The sequence below is a fragment of the Argopecten irradians genome, chromosome 2, assembly GCF_041381155.1.
Source record: "Argopecten irradians isolate NY chromosome 2, Ai_NY, whole genome shotgun sequence".
Lineage (NCBI taxonomy): Eukaryota > Metazoa > Mollusca > Bivalvia > Pectinida > Pectinidae > Argopecten > Argopecten irradians.
The window spans coordinates 27,553,435-27,571,857 of record NC_091135.1 but is presented as its reverse complement, the minus strand read 5'-3'; the positions used below and the strand labels follow the sequence as shown (position 1 = coordinate 27,571,857).

The 18,423-nt window shown below is 35.7% G+C and overlaps 1 protein-coding gene across 1 annotated transcript; it reads left to right on the top strand.

Annotated features, from left to right (window-relative positions):
- Nucleotides 1-447: 447 nt before the first annotated feature.
- Nucleotides 448-3,515, top strand: LOC138316561 (uncharacterized). Its single transcript, XM_069258241.1, has 5 exons — nucleotides 448-452; nucleotides 1,637-2,031; nucleotides 2,256-2,407; nucleotides 2,920-3,118; nucleotides 3,343-3,515. The coding sequence occupies exons 1-5, from the start codon at nucleotides 448-450 to the stop codon at nucleotides 3,513-3,515; spliced, it is 924 nt and encodes a 307-aa protein (XP_069114342.1).
- The last annotated feature ends 14,908 nt before the right edge of the window (nucleotides 3,516-18,423 follow it).

Sequence of the window (18,423 nt, the reverse complement as noted above, 5' to 3'; positions counted from 1 at the left end):
TGCCAGACATCTGTTGAATATATTATTACACGGAATAATACATTTGCACTAATGCGTCCCTTCAGGTGGATAGGAATATTAAGAATTTTATTTACAGTTTGATAAAGGCGTGTCTCACTCTCGGCATCTGACACATCTGACATACGCGCAGCATGTATTCATATCTCGAACTATATGAGAATGATCTCCCCTTGAACACCTTTGGACAAAACCTTGCACAGTGAAAAGATAAATAACATGCGTAGTTTATTACTGAATTCAAACAATGCTATAGAATTTTATCATGTACTTAGTGTATCATTAGAAGCTTGAATAAACATTTTATTTGTATGTGCTATAATGACGAGTTCGTGTTTATAAAGCTAAACAGCTAGACACGACACACAAGAATCTATGGTAGATAATACACACAGTGAACAATTCAGATGTGCATTGAAAATCACCAATATGAGGTTTGTGACTATGTCAAGAAATATTCAGTCATTAAACTTTTCCCAATCAAGTATAGTATATAAAATATAAATGTTAATTTTTTTTTAATCCAAAAACTGCAATTACCGGACCATTCAATCCTAGCCACATCAAAGGAAACCTATCAAAAATACATAACGAAAAATGTATATTGATTATATTGATGTCCTGTTAACAGTTAAAGTAAGTGTTGTCTTGCGTGTGTGAGGTACATGGTTTGGGATATTGTGATATATTCGTGTTGTGTCGTCACAACTTTTGTCCTTTTATAGTACTATATCACTGAAGCATGCTGCCGAAGACACCAAGCAACACACTCCACTCGGTCACATTATACTGATAAAGGGCGAACCAGTCGTCCCACTCCATGAATGCTGAGCGCCAAGCAGGAGCAGAAACTACCACTTTTATAGACTCTGGTGTGTCTCGGTCAGGGGACAGAATCCAGAGCATTCCTCACAGTGGCGAACGCTTAACTCAAGGCCAAAAGTGAGACGGTGCCAAGGGAGGCATTAGGAAAGATAAAATCAGTTAGGAAGAAGAGAAAAGATAAGATCCTAAATTAAGTCGCCTTTTACAATCGAACGCCCTACCTGCAGGGCAGACTGCCAAAGTAGTGAAGTTTGTTGCTGGACTGGGTGTGAAAGATCTACAACAGTACCGGTGTCAAATTGATTCACAGACGTCGCAGTTCAGATATGTTTCATCAGGTAGTGTCACTGAGATGATAAACTGTATTTCTAATCTTTTGGAGAGACAGATATTGGAAGATCTGCAGATGAAAGTACAGATACAGCGCATCACAGCAAATTCAGTTTGATCACACTGTATCAACTGCAGAAGCAATCATGAATGCAATTCGAAGGTTCCTATTAACAAAGAATATCGATGTCACCAAAATAAGGTTCATGGGTTTTGATGGATACAATACCATGTACCACTCTTGCATCATGTTACAATTTGATTGCAGAAACAGTGAGTGATTCTTGACTTTGAGTGATTTTTGAGAACAGCTCAGTTGGATTTTTTTTTAAGATTATTTAACATATTGATTAATTCATGACTGATGAGTTATGGTGACATTCAAGCAGAATCAATTGCTTTTCACATTACTAAAATCACTTTAGATAATTAAACAATAATACCGTTGTCTTGCTTTTCTCAGGTGCACATGTATATTGGACACCATAGATGAAATCTACGCCCAGAAGAAGGAGCCTGAGGTCATGGGAACTCGCCTGGCAGTAACAAAGAAGAAGGTTGTGGCGACCATCCTGTTGCTATGCGATATCCTGAAACCTGTGAATGTTCTATCATTGTATCTACAAAATGAAAACATTAACTCCACCTCCTTGCCACAGCATGTTGAAAACACCAAACAACAACTCCATGATCTCATTTCTTCTTATCAGGAGTATGACATGAGTAATTTGGAAAAGAGTCAGACAGAATTTTCAAAGTGCTCACAGATATTTCAGGAAATCGATGACAGAGCATATTTGCGCCGCAGAATGAGACGCGAGACAGGAATCACCACAGAAAATTTTCTAAGGGAAACTGGTAATGATCATCAACTTAGAAGCCATAAATATATATATATTGTTACATTATGTATGTTCATGTATATTGATTCAGCAGAAGAATATGTTGATGTAATATCAAGAGCAATAAATTGTCACTATTTAACATATTAAACACCTGGTGTAACAGAGTCAGTTATATATGTCTTGAGGGTAAACAATAGTCTTCTTCATGATCTATTGTTTCCCTTTTAATCTGTTTAGGAATCCCATTAATCTACAGTTTCGTTCAGGAAGTAGAGGATGCTTTCTGTACTGGAGATCTAGCGTTGACAGCTTTTGGTTTCCTAAATCCCCAAAATCTTCCAAAAACAGTTTCAGAATTAGGAGCTTACGACAAGGTGTTTTGTACCTTTGTAAACTCCAATCATCTTTAGTTGATAAGTCTATCCCTTCTGGTAAATGGTGGCGTATCGCCAAATCAGTTATGAATCTAAAATCAAAAAATGAAACTGATGCCCCATTGGTCATAAATGGGGAGTTAAAATTGCATACTATTGATAAAGCTGAATCTTTTAACGACTATTTTACTTCTATATCTGTCTCCAATAAGAATGCTGATGATTAACCCCCTAACTGTCCCCAACCTCAACATCTCTTCTCTAATATTAATATCACTAAACAAGATATTAAAGACCAGTTACATCTCCTCAACATTAATAAACCAACATTAATAAACAGCTGGCCCGGATACTATTCCCCCCAAATTTATTAAAAATGTATCTAATTCGCTAATTAAACTCGCCTGGCAGTAACAAAGAAGAAGGTTGTGGCGACCATCCTGTTGCTATGCGATATTCTGAAACCTGTGAATGTTCTATCATTGTATCTACAAAATGAAAACATTAACTCCACCTCCTTGCCACAGCATGTTGAAAACACCAAACAACAACTCCATGATCTCATTTCTTCTTATCAGGAGTATGACATGAGTAATTTGGAAAAGAGTCAGACAGAATTTTCAAAGTGCTCACAGATATTTCAGGAAATCGATGACAGAGCATATTTGCGCCGCAGAATGAGACGCGAGACAGGAATCACCACAGAAAATTTTCTAAGGGAAACTGGTAATGATCATCAACTTAGAAGCCATAAATATATATATATTGTTACATTATGTATGTTCATGTATATTGATTCAGCAGAAGAATATGTTGATGTAATATCAAGAGCAATAAATTGTCACTATTTAACATATTAAACACCTGGTGTAACAGAGTCAGTTATATATGTCTTGAGGGTAAACAATAGTCTTCTTCATGATCTATTGTTTCCCTTTTAATCTGTTTAGGAATCCCATTAATCTACAGTTTCGTTCAGGAAGTAGAGGATGCTTTCTGTACTGGAGATCTAGTGTTGACAGCTTTTGGTTTCCTAAATCCCCAAAATCTTCCAAAAACAGTTTCAGAATTAGGAGCTTACGACAAGGTGTTTTGTACCTTTGTAAACTCCAATCATCCTTAGTTGATAAGTCTATCCCTTCTGGTAAATGGTGGCGTATCGCCAAATCAGTTATGAATCTAAAATCAAAAAATGAAACTGATGCCCCATTGGTCATAAATGGGGAGTTAAAATTGCATACTATTGATAAAGCTGAATCTTTTAACGACTATTTTACTTCTATATCTGTCTCCAATAAGAATGCTGATGATTAACCCCCTAACTGTCCCCAACCTCAACATCTCTTCTCTAATATTAATATCACTAAACAAGATATTAAAGACCAGTTACATCTCCTCAACATTAATAAACCAGCTGGCCCGGATACTATTCCCCCCAAATTTATTAAAAATGTATCTAATTCGCTAATTAAACCACTACACATCATATTTAACAAGTCTATTTCTACCGGTACTCTTCCAAATGTATGAAAACATTCCAATGTCACTCCAATTTATAAAGGCAAAGGTCTACGATCTGATCCATCAAATTTTCGACCAATCTCTGTAACCTCTATTTTTAGTAAAATACTAGAAAAGATTGTTTTCAAATACATGTTTAATTTTCTTTCAGAGAATAATATTATTTCCAAAAATCAATCTGGGTTTTTACCTAAAGATTCAACTACTTTTCAATTATTGAATATATATGATACAATTGTTAAACATATGGATAAGGGTAAAGAAGTAAGAATGGTCTTCTGTGATATTAGTAAAGCATTTGACCGCGTTTGGCATGATGGTCTTATATATAAATTTAAAAAAAGGTATTAGCGGAAACATGATTAAGTGGTTTTCATCGTACTTATGTAATAGGATGCAGAGAGTGGTCGTTGATGGATTCAGATCTTCTTGGAAAACCATTCAGGCAGGTGTACCACAAGGTTCAGTGTAAGGTCCCTATCTCTTTCTTTTATACATAAATGATATTAGTGAAAATTTAAATTCTAACGTAAAACTATTTGCTGATGACACAAACATTATATACACTTATAGAGGGAGACGGACATGAATCTGCAAATATCTTAAATTCTGATCTTAGAAAAATCACTTTGTGGGCAAACGCTTGGGGAATTGCTTTTAATCCAGATAAAACAGTAGCTCTTCTATTTTCAAGGCGGACTGACTCCCAGGCTTTACATCCTGACCTAGTCTTTAATAACCGTACAATAGTGAATGTAACTAACCACAAACATCTTGGTATCTTCTGTAATTCTATGGCTAATTGGTCGAATCATGTCAATTTCATTTATGAAAAAGCATATGAAAAGATAAATATACTCAGAATGTTAAAATACAAAATAGATAGAAAGTCTTTAACAACTGTATATACTTCTTTTATCCGACCAATTCTTGAATATGCTAGTATCGTGTGGTCAAATTGTTCCCAAACAGAATGTGACCTCTTGGAGTCAATCCAGCTTGAAGCAATACGTATAATTACAGGTTTAAGAAAGGGGACTAGTCATAATATATTACATAATGAAATTGGTATTGTACCTCTCATTAAGAGAAGACATCTTCATCAAAATATCACTTTTTATAATATCTTCAACAATAACTGTCCCAACCATATAAAAGACCGACTACAACCATTCATTAACACCAGTACTGCCTATACTTTTCGTCATACTTGATTGTTTAATATTCCAACCACCAGAACTCAAATATACAATAATAGCTTTTTTTCCGTCTTTAATGTCAGAATGGAACTCTCCGTCCTGTCCGTTTCCCTCTATGTCATCCATACGTCCAATAAGAAAGGAATGTTTCCAATATGTTCGGAAGCATTTAAATATTCTGGCGAGAGGCAAACAAATATTACATTGTGCCAATTAAGAAATTCCGCTAGTAATCTAAACTCTGATTTATTTAATTCTCATTTAACCGACAGTCCTGCCTGCCTGTGTGGTTTTCCAATTGAAGATTCCTATCATTTTTTCCTTTATTGCCCTCTCTATAATAATCAAAGAACTCGCTTGTGTAATTCTATTCTTGCACTAGATATCAACATTCCTCATTCTATCGACACTTACCTCTATGGATATAATCGCCATTATTTTAATTCAAATGATAAACTATTGAAAATTGTACATGAATACATTAGAGATACCAGACGTTTTGTATGAGATGTCATTGACACTGAGAGCATTTAATTCTATTCATTAAGATATTGTGAACATTTATTAAATATGCTTTTCCACCAACGAATGCTATTTTCTCTCCATCAAATACATGAGCAAACGAATTGATGTTTTCTACAGAAAGTCTTAACTTCTTTTCTACTTCTAAATAAAAATATAAAATAATTTATTACATCCCGAGAAATGTCCATGCCACTGTGCCCTATATGGAACACATTCATTCACCAAATGTATTGTAAATTACTTCAATAGATATATATTAACATGATTAAATGCTAATTATTGCTCAAATAATGAAATTCATTTATTCCTTGTTGGTGGTGGAGCCTCTTTAACATATTGTAAAAAATTGTGATACTCTTCTGACAATAATTTCTTATGCTTTATTTTAAGCTTATGAGATTCTCCTAAATTATTTGTAATTTCTGGTAACGAGATGCTATTTCTATTGATGGATTTTATGTATTGTACTGTTATTCATGTAGCTACCGGGGAGAGGGCTAATATAGGCATAGCCTGTTGCCCAATCCCAATCGTAATACTACAATAAATATTCTGAAATGAAAAGGTGTTTTTCTCGATTTAAAAGTATTGTTGTCATACTAAATCAAATGAATTGATATTTTTTAATTACAGTGAAAGCTTATATTTGATTTGTTGCGATTATGAATTCTATCTCTAACAAATTACTCTAATTTATATTTTGGTTTAAATATATCAAGACAGAAATAGAGATAATAGTAAAATTCTTTGGGACCCGCAAGGAGGACACTCTTCTTGGTCACACTGTTGATCAGTCTGCACTTATGGACCCAATAGTCCTACAAACTGAGCGTAACAACTTCAAAATGCAACTCTTCATGTTGAGTTAACTGAAATCCTGATGTTTGGATTCAGTTTGTTGCCTTTCCAGCTTCCTATTGTGTTTTGTTTATTTTCGGTTCTTCTGTATTTCAGTTTTTTGATACCAAAGTCTATAACAGTGGTAGTTTCTGCTCCTGCTTAGCGCTCAGCATACAGGGAGTTGGACGACTGGTTCGCTCGTTGTCAGTATAATGTGACCGGGTGGGGTGTGTTGCTTGGTGTCTTCGGCGGCAAGTTTCAGTGATATAGCACTATAAAAAGGACAACAGTTCCACTATACAAGACACAACATGAATATACCGCAGTCTCCCAAAACACGCACCTCGCACAACATACACGCAACACACCGCATACGAGGGAGGTCGTCCTTACGTGACCATAGCTGTTAATAGGACGTTAATTAATCAAATAAACAAACAAACAAATGTTGTTTTACTAACTTTGTTTTGTTTCACTAATTTGTTTAGTTTTACATACTGATACGGACTATTTGATATATTATAATTACTGAGTAATTGAAATTTATAGTAAACAAATAATATTGTGATTGAATCTAAGTGAGTCCCGTATACTTTAATCTAACAAATGGACAAGACGAATTATTATTAATCTGAATAAATTATTTGTTTACAGGAGAAATGGGAACCTGTTAGTTTGTGACATCTACAGGAAGTTTTGTAGGGATGCTGTACTGAGAGAATGCTTTCTTTTGGTGTACAGACTCATGTACTTCACCACCATCATGCTTCTTCAACTGCTGTGGTAAAGCGAAGTTTTTCCTTGATGGCCAACATAGTTACATCAAAGAGGAATAGGTTGACAGTGGCACATACAGATGCCACCATGCGCATTTGCCACCAAAATAAGGAGCTTACCGATGCTGACCTTGATGCCTTTGTGGACATCTTCAAGGGACAAAAGGAAAGAAAAATTCCACTAAAAATAATATGCTAATCATTAAATATTTAATCACAACTGAAATAAGATATATTGTTGTCTTTTGTTTACTTTGGAAAAAAATCCAAATTTGTGAAAATGCCGCGTAATTTTCCCAATTAAAAGGCACAGACCCCTGTAAAATATGGGTAGAACAATCACTGGTATTATATTTGTACCTGCTGCTGCCCCTTTTGCATGATCGTAAAAGGCGACTAAATTAAATTAGGCTTAACGTTCTTTTAACAGCCAGGATTATTTAAGGTATGTTCGTGTCATGCCACACTAATAGTGAAACTCTTGACCCTTTTATAGTGCTAGATGTATCACTGAAGTGTAAGCTGCCGAAAACACCTGACCACATTATACAAATCAGTAAACCAAATCCCTTGATGCTGAACGCTAAGCACACAATACTTTTACAGACGGTTGTTTCTTCTATAATTAACGCAGTCTAACGATAGACGTTAGAAAGAAGAGAAAACGTAACATACCAAACTAAATCGCTCTTTTCCGATCATGCAATGAGGCACCAGGTAAATTGTTATAATTAATTTGGATAATTGGCAATCACAGTCATACATATATAAAATATATGTTAATTGACCTTTTTTCACTGTAAAATAATTACTCTTACTGCTAATATGTGGCAGCTGCATCACCATTGTTAACCCACGGTGCTAGTTTGTCATAGTTGTTATAGTTATTAAACCACACGTCCACACCAGATTTTAGCTGCCTCCTGATAGCGTTAGATTATTCCACGCCATTCTTGACAGTTATAGATAATTCAAAGTGTGTGTTTAATTCCTGTTTACCAGAAATAACAATGAACGTCAAATAACATTGTTGAGTTAATTTATAATTCTAGTTAAACTCAAGACCGGTTATACGCCATGACATTTGGAGAAGGACGAGTTGTTTCCCTTTAGACGAAATTATCGAAAGAGTACCTATATAAATACTTCACTAATTGTAACCGTTGCAACTAAATAAATGCTACATATATTCCACCGATGTAGATATGGGCGAACTATAACTTAAGTTTAACAAATGCAATAAATAGTCACCGAAGACTTGATCAACAGGATCATGTACCTATTAAGGTAAACACGTCACTGTAAAATTAATTTAAGTAGTTGAGACAAAATTTTCTTTACTACATGGATGCTGAGTGGCCTAGTTTCGGCATACAACACGTCGAACCACAATGTATAATGACGAGCAGCGAAGGAGTTTGAACATTTCAAACACTGAGTCCACATTGGATATTGCTGGCATATTGCAGTGATGTCAAATACTTAAACTGTCGTTAGAACTATTTATCTGATCTCGATTTTAATTGTCTCTAACGTCCTATGATGTGTTGCCGTCAGCTAGGGACCATTACCAGGCTATTTCTGTATGCAATGTGCAAGGCTGGACTATCTTCGTATTGTGTCTACTTGTAAGTGGTTCGTTTGACCTCATTATAGTGTTACCTTACTGACACATACCACTAAAGACACCAAAGGTTCATCAATGGGGCGTGCACCCAACTCAAGCCCACAAAGTGATGGCAAAGAGACGTTATGACAAAAAAAGTAAGATCCCAAATTTAGTCGTGTTCTAAAATATATGCAATTTATTCAGCAGGTACAATTATAACGCAGGTGATTTGTTCTATGATCCCATATAATTAGGATACCATACCAAATATAATTTTAGCACAGGTGATTTGTTCAATGCAGGTAGGACGTACAAATTGCACTTGCTGCCGATATTGCATACCGTAAAAGGCGACTAATTAAGGATAGCTCATTCTTCCTACCATACTTTATTCTTCATAACGTCTCCCTTGACACCGCCTCACTTTTGGCCTTTACTTGACCGGTCGCCCCTGTGAGGATGGCATTAGGTTCTGTCTCTTTGCCAAGACACATAAGTGCTCAGTATAAAGGGAGTGAGAAGACTCGTTTGCTCGTTGCAGTATAATGTGTGACCGGGTGAGGGGTGTTGCTAGGTATATTCGGCTTCACGCTTCAGTGATATAGCGCTATATAAAGGGCAAGAGTTTCACTATACAAGAGGACACAACACGAACATACACGTTTATACAAATATACACACAAAACACCACATACATGGGATACCGTTCTTACATGACCCTGGCTATTAAGGCCCCGCAGGAAGGGCGTTATAATTGTAACTGCTGCCCCTATTGTATGATCGTGAGGCGTCTCAATTTAGGATCTTTTCTTTTCTTCCTAACTGACTTGGCATTGCCTCAAGTTTGGCCTTGAGTTGAGCGTTCGCCCCTGTGAGGCTCTGGGTTCTGTCTCCTGGCCGAGACACACCAAAGTCTATAATAGTGGTAGTGTCTGCTGCTGCTTAGCGCTCAGCAAACAGGGAATAGAGCGTTTGGTTCGCCCGTTGTCAGTAAAATGAGACCAGGTGGGGTATGTTGCTTGGTGTGTTCAGCGGCATGCTTGTGATATAGCACTATCTCATAAAACACGCACCTCGCACATCATACACGCAACACACTACATACATGGGAGGCCGTCCTTACATGAACCTGGCTGTAAATAGGACGTTAAAATAGTCAAACAAACAAACAAATAAACAAACAGACAAACCCTGGCTATTAATAGGACGTTAATTAATCAAACAAACAAACTAATTGTTCTTTGATCGCATGTGATTGGGACAGCACGTACAATTATTACACATGTGATTTGTTTGCAGATCATACTTCTGAAGAATCACAAATGTATCAGGTATAAACTACTGCCTTTATCCCGAACAATAGTAAAAGTTTGTGAACGGAGTAAAAACATTCTCTTGATAGCATATATACTATCAAAGTGGATCAGCTGGGCAAGAAAATCAATTGATGCAACTATCTTTTTATCCTGAAGACACTTTCTGCAATGTCTGATCGTGCGCCACTTTGTGCGTTCAAAATGAATCTACCAACATAATGTTGAAAGGTATTTAAGGCACGTTCGTCTGTTTATAGAGAGTTGACGAAATAACAACTTTCCTATGTAGTGTATATAGCCGTATTTCTTGAGTTTTATGTTTATGTTACGGGTACGTGTGATCTCTCTATTTATTTATGGGTCACTCTTTACAACTCTGATGGACATATGACCTTACCCTATCTAAGACAAAATACGATTTCAACGAACTATACATAATACATGGCATTGGAAATACATCTACTCTCAATCGACAGTCAGAACTTCTTTAATTTTAAGTATGATACAACATAATTTCATACCGTAGAAATATCTTATCAGAAAGTAACCTTCAACAACTCTTATGTCTTCAACGGTATTATTTTGTTAAAAGTGATTGGTAAATGTTTTGACATACTTGAGTGATTAATGAGCTGAAATACTTACACAAGAAAATTTATTTTACTATTGCTATGCCATGAATTTTGCTGAGCTAATAGACTGATTAGCGAGAGGCGAAACTGTATGATCTATGAGTGAATGACGACAACCGATTAAGTTGTACCTGGCGGTATACACACTTCACCGATCACCAATATTGGAGCTGGTTTTGTCGTCCAAGTACAGCATGTATACGCTCAATTAACGTATTAATCAAATTGCGTCAAATTGAGGAGAATCATTTCAGGTAAAATGTAGACAGGAATTGTGTGTATTACATGTTATACCAAATAGATAATTACTAATTAGCATTCTAGTACATGCTTGCGACCGTTTTCTTTTTATGAATCTTATCAACATTATATGCACGCGATATATCGACTAATAAAATTAAGCGTTTCACGAGAAAGTAATAAAGCGCAGATATGGGTTTACTTTTATTGGTTTGGCTATTGAATACAACTTCTTGATTATTATAAATTAATATTAATTACAAATTGAAAAAAAAACCATAATGTATAAACGATTTTTCCATGCGTTAATGCAATATTTAATGCATATTTACAACAATATTAAGTTTTTACGCTAAACATCGTCAGCCATACATTTCAGGCATTAGACTCTGTTTAAACTAGTGATCTTTTGCATACATATATTTTACTTCTTAGGTGTACTTGAACATACAACATGTAACACAGCTGATAAAAAGAAGCAACGTGAAGTTAGCATTGGATTCGGGATTCGAATAACGAATCCGGTGCTAGCGCCTTATTCGTTATTCAAAAATGAACAAATAAATAACAATTTCAAAACCTATTGTTATTGAAAGTTATTGAAAAAAACAATAACGAATACGGTGCTGGCACCGGAATCGTTAACGAAAAGTTTGAATAACGAAAACGATCTAAGGAGGTGTTTTATGGTTTTTAAGTCTTGAACAATTTATAAAGGTATTTAGTTTTTGCGGCCCTGCAGGTAGGGCGTTAGAATTGTACCTGCTGCCCCTATTGCATGATCGAAAAAGGCGACTAAATTTAATGCCTCCCTTGGCACCGCCTCACTTTTGGCTTTGAGTTGAGCGTTCGCCCCTGTGAGGAAAGCTCTGGGCTCTGGACAGAGGCAAATTCCATGAAACGCTGAAGCGCTTCATGTTAGATTTGCCTCTGTCCCGTTGGCATTCATATTGGCTATGAATGCCAACTGAAAGTCGTTCGATGCTTATATTTACATTTGGTTACTATTTTATGTTTGATTAAAAAGGGATTTTGCATTTATAATGAATTACTCATTCGTTATCGTCAAAGATGGAACAGCCGTTTTCCGTAATCGCTGGCAATTGTGACGTCACAATAATAATGACGTCATAATAATCGATAGGAGTTCATTATCCATATGATTGCCAACTGCGTTTGGTAAGGTTACATAGTGGGACTGCTGTGAAAATGTAAATAAAGCATCGTGTCACCATTTTATAGCATCACGTCACCATGTTAAAGTGTCGTGTCGCCATGTCATAGCATCTTATCGCCATGTCATAGCATCGTGTCGCTATGTTATAGCTTCGTGTCATCATGTTATAGAATCGTGTCGCCATGCTATATCATCGTGTCATCATATAATAGCATTATGTCGCCATGTTATAGCATTAATGAATTTACCGCATCGTGTACACCACATTGGCCCTGCAGGTAGGGCGTTAGAAGGGCGTTAGAATTGTACCTGCTGCCCCTATTGCATGATCGTAAAAGGCGACTAAATTTAGGATCTTATCTTTTCTCTTCTTCCTAACTGACTTTAATCTTTCCTAATGCCTCCCTTGGCACCGCCCCACTTTTGGCCTTGGGTTTAGCGTTCACCTCTGTGATGAAGGCTCTGGGTCCTGTCCCCTGGTCGAGACACACCAAAGTCTATAAAATTAAAAGTGGTAGTTTTTGCTCCTGCTTAACGCTCATAATACAGGGAGTGGGAAGACTGGTTCACCCGTTGTCAGTATAATGTGACCGGGTGGGGTGTGTTGCTTGGTGTCTTCGGCGGCATGCTTCAGTGATATAGTACTATAAAAAGGGCAAAAGTTCCACTATACAAGAAGACACAACATGAATATACCACAGTCTCTCAAAACACGCACCTCGCACAACATGTACGCAACACACCGCATACATGGGAGGCCGTCCTTACTTGACCATAGCTGTTAATAGCATGTTAATTAATCAAACAAACAAACAAACAAGTCACCACATTACAGCATGGTGTCACAATATTAAAGCGTCGTGTCACCATGTTCTAGCATCACGTCACCGTGTTATAGCATCACATCACCATGTTGTAGCATCACATCACCATGTTGTAGCATCACGTCACCATGTTATAGCATCACATCACCATGTTGTAGCATCACATCACCATGTTATAGCATCACGTCACCATGTTATAGCATCACATCACCATGTTATAGCATCACATCATCATGTTATAGATTCGTGTCGCCAAGTTATTAAGACTACTCGAAATGCATTGGGATTCTGCCTTATAGTCAAACGCAACACGATCCCGATCACCATATGTTAGACCCAATCGGAATAACTGGCCAATTTCTGCGAACAAACTGTTTTGTGATTCTCTGGACAACGGCCAAATTACCGACTGCATGTAGGGCTATATCACAGAGGGTTACCTCACTTGTAAAACGTAAAGCGTTATTTTTGTCTTTGCATAGCTTTACCTTTTTTCTGCATGTACACTGTAGATATACATGTACGAACATCAATGACATGAATAAATTCCCTGATTTATACTATGAAAATTAGCGTTTAACAAGGTGTATATGTGAAATATTTATTTAAATCAACATGAATGCTTGAACAAGAATCATCGAACGATTTTTTTCTCTTTTAGCTAGAATTTTTTTCACAGAAATTCATCCAACGATAACATTTTTGGAATGGAATATATAACTTAACACATTACACAATTTTGAAGAATTTGTATACTGTAATGTCATTGTACCCCAGTTTGTGCGTTATTAAACCGTTATTTTTTTACCGAATTATCTTTATTTTGTATGGTGATCGTTCGATATTGAAACTCCAAAGGCTAGATACATATGATGTAAGATGTATACGTGGCATTGTGTTAAGACCATTAAGTTTTTGTTTATTTATAATATGAAAACTATATAGACGTTTACTTTGGCTTCAGTCTGTGATTTTGGTTGCGCGGCATCATCAGTTCAATTATACAATGTATCATAAAAAATACATTCTACGGAAAATGATAAATAAATGCAATGCATATATATATACATACTCAAGGAAACACTACGGTAACCGTACATATTACACACACCTCTTCTAATTTTACTAATCAACCGTTATAATCATACATACAAATTTAAGTTGTCGATATAACTTTAATTTCATTAGAATGTCATCATAACTTTAAAGAAGTTTATAAAACAGACATAACCGTTTTAATTGTATCATAAATTGTCATTTCAATTGTGGCAGGGTACATGTACTTAAGGGATTTTGAATTACTTAAGTAATTATTATTGGTGTACTTATGTATGTATCTTTAGAAATTAAGCTGCACCCCTATTGTTTATATGTAGCTTTCTTATTTACCTGTATGTTACCGGGCATATCTATTAATGAGTGAGTGTTGGATGGAATAAAGAAACAAAAACTTAAACTGCCCATTCCTCAAGCAAAAGGTTATTTTATGTGTTAATGACGCACAAGGTCAATTGCATCTAAGGATTTCATTGTATCTGTACAGATTGAAAGACTAAAATGCCTCTTTACCACTAGAAATTTGAAGATATAACAGCAATCGGACATCAGTTTCATAATAGAGATACGTAATTAACAAAAATACACGGTATATTTGACCCTCATTTTCTCATTCTACTGACTTCAAGGGAAGATTTTAATATTCTTGACTATAAGGTAAAATGCAAATACATTCCGAGTAGTCTTAATAGAAAACGACGATGCTATCACATGGTGACACGATGAAATAATACGGTGACATAATGCTATAACATGGTGACACTACAATAAAAAGGTGACATCATGCTATAACATGGTGACACGATGCAATAATATATTGAAATCATGCTATAACATGGTGACACGATGCTATAACACGGTGAATTGATACTATAACACGGTGACATAATGCTATTGCATAGTGACACGATGCAATACGAGGTGACATCATGCTATAACATGGTGACACGATGTTATATCATGGAGACCTGATGCTATAATATAATGACACGATGTTATAACATGATGACACGATGCTATAACATGATGACACGATGCTATAACCTCGTGACATGATGCTATGTCATGGTGACACGATGCTATAACTTGGTGGCATGATGCTATATCATGGAGACACGATGCTATAACATGGTGACATGATGCTATATCATGGAGACACAATGCTATAACATGGTGACATGATGCTATATTATGGAGACACAATGCTATAACATGGTGACATGATGCTAAAACATGATGACACGATACAATAATATGGTGACACGATGCAATAATATGGTGACACGATGCAATAAAAAGGTGACATCATGCTATAACATGGTGACACGATGCAATAACCGGGTGGCATGATGCTATAGCATGGAGACACGATGCTATAAAATGGTGACACGATGCTATAACCTGGTGACATGATGCTATATCATGGAGACACGATGCTATAACATGATGACACGATGCTAAAACATAATGACACGATACAATAATATGGTGACACGATGCTATATCATGGTGACACGATGCTATAACCTGGTGACACGATGCTATATCATGGAGACACGATGCTATAACATGGTGACACGATGCTAAAACATAATGACACGATACAATAATATGGTGACACGATGCTATATTATGGTGACACGATGCTATAACCTGGTGACACGATGCTATAACATGGTGACATGATGCTATAACTAGGTGACACGATGCTATACTATTTTGACACGATGCTATACAGGGTGACGTGATGCTATTACATGGCGGCGTGATGCAATAAAACCTATAGTCTTAAGGCAGCTATGGCGTTCCATATATTTTGATACATGTTCCTCGAACATACAATTGGTACGTAAAACACCTACAGTTTCTGAAATCATAGATGCATCCGCGCGGCCCAAAATTGCACGTGACATACTCAATTTATCGAGAAATAAAGTTGAGTACCCTTTGGTTGAAATCAACGGGGTTTATACTATCAATTCACCACTGAGTGTGAATATTTGATAATCATGTATAGGTTTCATTTATTTTCATACGTTATATTACATTTATATCAAATCAGCATAACGACCCAGGATCATAAAACGAGCATATGAAAGTGTTCATAATTACTCTTTTACCAACATGTCATTAAAGTTTACTACGTGTAACTACTAATTACTCTTTTACCAACATGTCATTAAAGTTTACTACGTGTAACTACAGATTATTTAGACGATATGATCGTTTAATGTACTTTGAATTTAATCATTTGATTTGATGGTGTTTATTTACCATAAAACGCCATTAAGTTGATACTCAACTTTAAAAGGTGTTTGTGTAAGATCACTCAGCCAGTGGATTGAGGTAAGGATTTTCGTGACACAGTTTGTTTAAAGGTTCACGAATAGGACAAATATCGTGGTATTTTACCTGCTGTTAAATCATGTAACTTATCAGGTGTGTTGACATTCAAAGCAATTTAAAAATACTACATTATCACCGTGTGGTAATGACACCGGAACTAGTTACCCCTTGAAGCGAGAGTGAGAAAATCAGGATTTGAATAGAGCTAAGAACATAGCTTTTATCTGCATTTTGAGATGTGTTTGGATACTGACGTTTGTTACACGTGATTCCGAATATATCAGCCACACATTGATATATAAATAGTTTTCGAGAAGTGTCACAAAAAACTTACTAGATGTAAACATGCCACCACACCAAGGGAGGTACCGACGTAAAACGCTTGTCGGTCGAACAGATGCTGGAAAAGAAAATTCCATCGACATAAATACATATTTGCTACATTAGTCTATTATGATATATAAGGGTAGATTCACAACAAAAATACTTCTTAGCCCCATCTATTTATGTTATGGGAGCACTTTTAAATCTCAGTGGTGTACGGCTCATAGCTGATAAATTATTTGGCGGTTGTACGGCTCATAGCAAACGAGGTGTACGGCTCATAGTGACCTCAATATCGCTAATTGTCATAAAGATAATAAATTTGGTGTAAAAATGTATGAATAATGTTTGTCTGATGAATATACATATCTTTTTCGTCAGATGACATATAACGTTAACGAATATAAAACATTTCCCGACAATACGTACATCTATATATAGCTATGTAGCCATCTGGATAGTAACAGATAGGAATGTTGAGAAAATTGAAAAGTTTTGGTTAAAACGTATTTCATTGTCAATTCAAAAGACAAAAAAAATCAGGCAAAAGATATTACAAATATGAAAACCTCATACAATGACGAAACAGGAATCAATAGAATTGCAATATTAATAACATTAAATACAAAATTTACATTTTTTTTATAAAACCAAGATGCACGTGACTGAAAATACTTTGTTTTGTATGATCAGCGTATAGCAGCTTGCTAGTGAACTTTCAAATTTATATCAACATTCAAGTTTCTTAAAGATGCTCCACCGCCGACAGAGCATACATGATATTCATAATTTGAACAATAATTAGTGTTCAATCTTGTATACATAACTCTAATTAACACAAAACATGATATAGAATAATTTATTTTGCCTTTGGGTCATGCACAATCAGTACTTCATTCCATATAGGATATAGTGCCACGGATTTTTTTTCGGGATGCATTTAATTGTTTTTTTTTTATATTTTTAACTTGAAGTAAAATTAGAAGCTCAAACTTTTCAACGGTGGTAATGGTGTAAAGTAATTAACTTTTGTAACTGAAGAAAAATACTAAATCGTCTGCTGCTGTTTTTAAAGTGAAAAAAATACCATTTGTCAGCAGTGGAGCATCTTTAAGTTATCTTATAAAATAATTCTACCATTCACATATATATTACATTGGAAGAAAAGAAAAAAATGACTTAGACTTATGACCACAGATACAATTAAAACTGTTGATGAGGTTTTCACGAAACAAGTTTAACTGACTGCACCGATGTCTTAACTTTGCATGTGCATTTGGATTCGAGTCACCAAAAATTGTAGTAGGCTGGATCTTTTTCATCATAATTACATGACATATTTTTTTAAAGTTGCTAATGAAGATATTGATCTAGTCGCTTCATCCAAGTCATTCCACATACATGAGGAGGAGAATGTATAAAAGAAGATTTAGTTAGAGAAAGTCTGTGAAGAGGAATTCCATAATTGCTGTTAGTTCTTAAATCATAGTTGCAATGTATAAGCATCAGCGACGTTTGGACAAAGAAGTGAATGGAGATAGTTTGGTGCTTAATAATACTCGATTTTGTAAACTTTCTGTAAGTTTTATCATTTGCTTCTGTACGAAAGTGTCTCAAAGCCCGGTTCTGGTGGCCGAGTTGTTATG

Excerpts from the sequence above, each read along its gene's own strand:
- LOC138316561 (XM_069258241.1), top strand. Across the intron at positions 2,032-2,255 it reads AAATTTTCTAAGGGAAACTG|GAATCCCATTAATCTACAGT; the intron begins GTAATGATCATC and ends TAATCTGTTTAG. Across the intron at positions 3,119-3,342 it reads AAATTTTCTAAGGGAAACTG|GAATCCCATTAATCTACAGT; the intron begins GTAATGATCATC and ends TAATCTGTTTAG.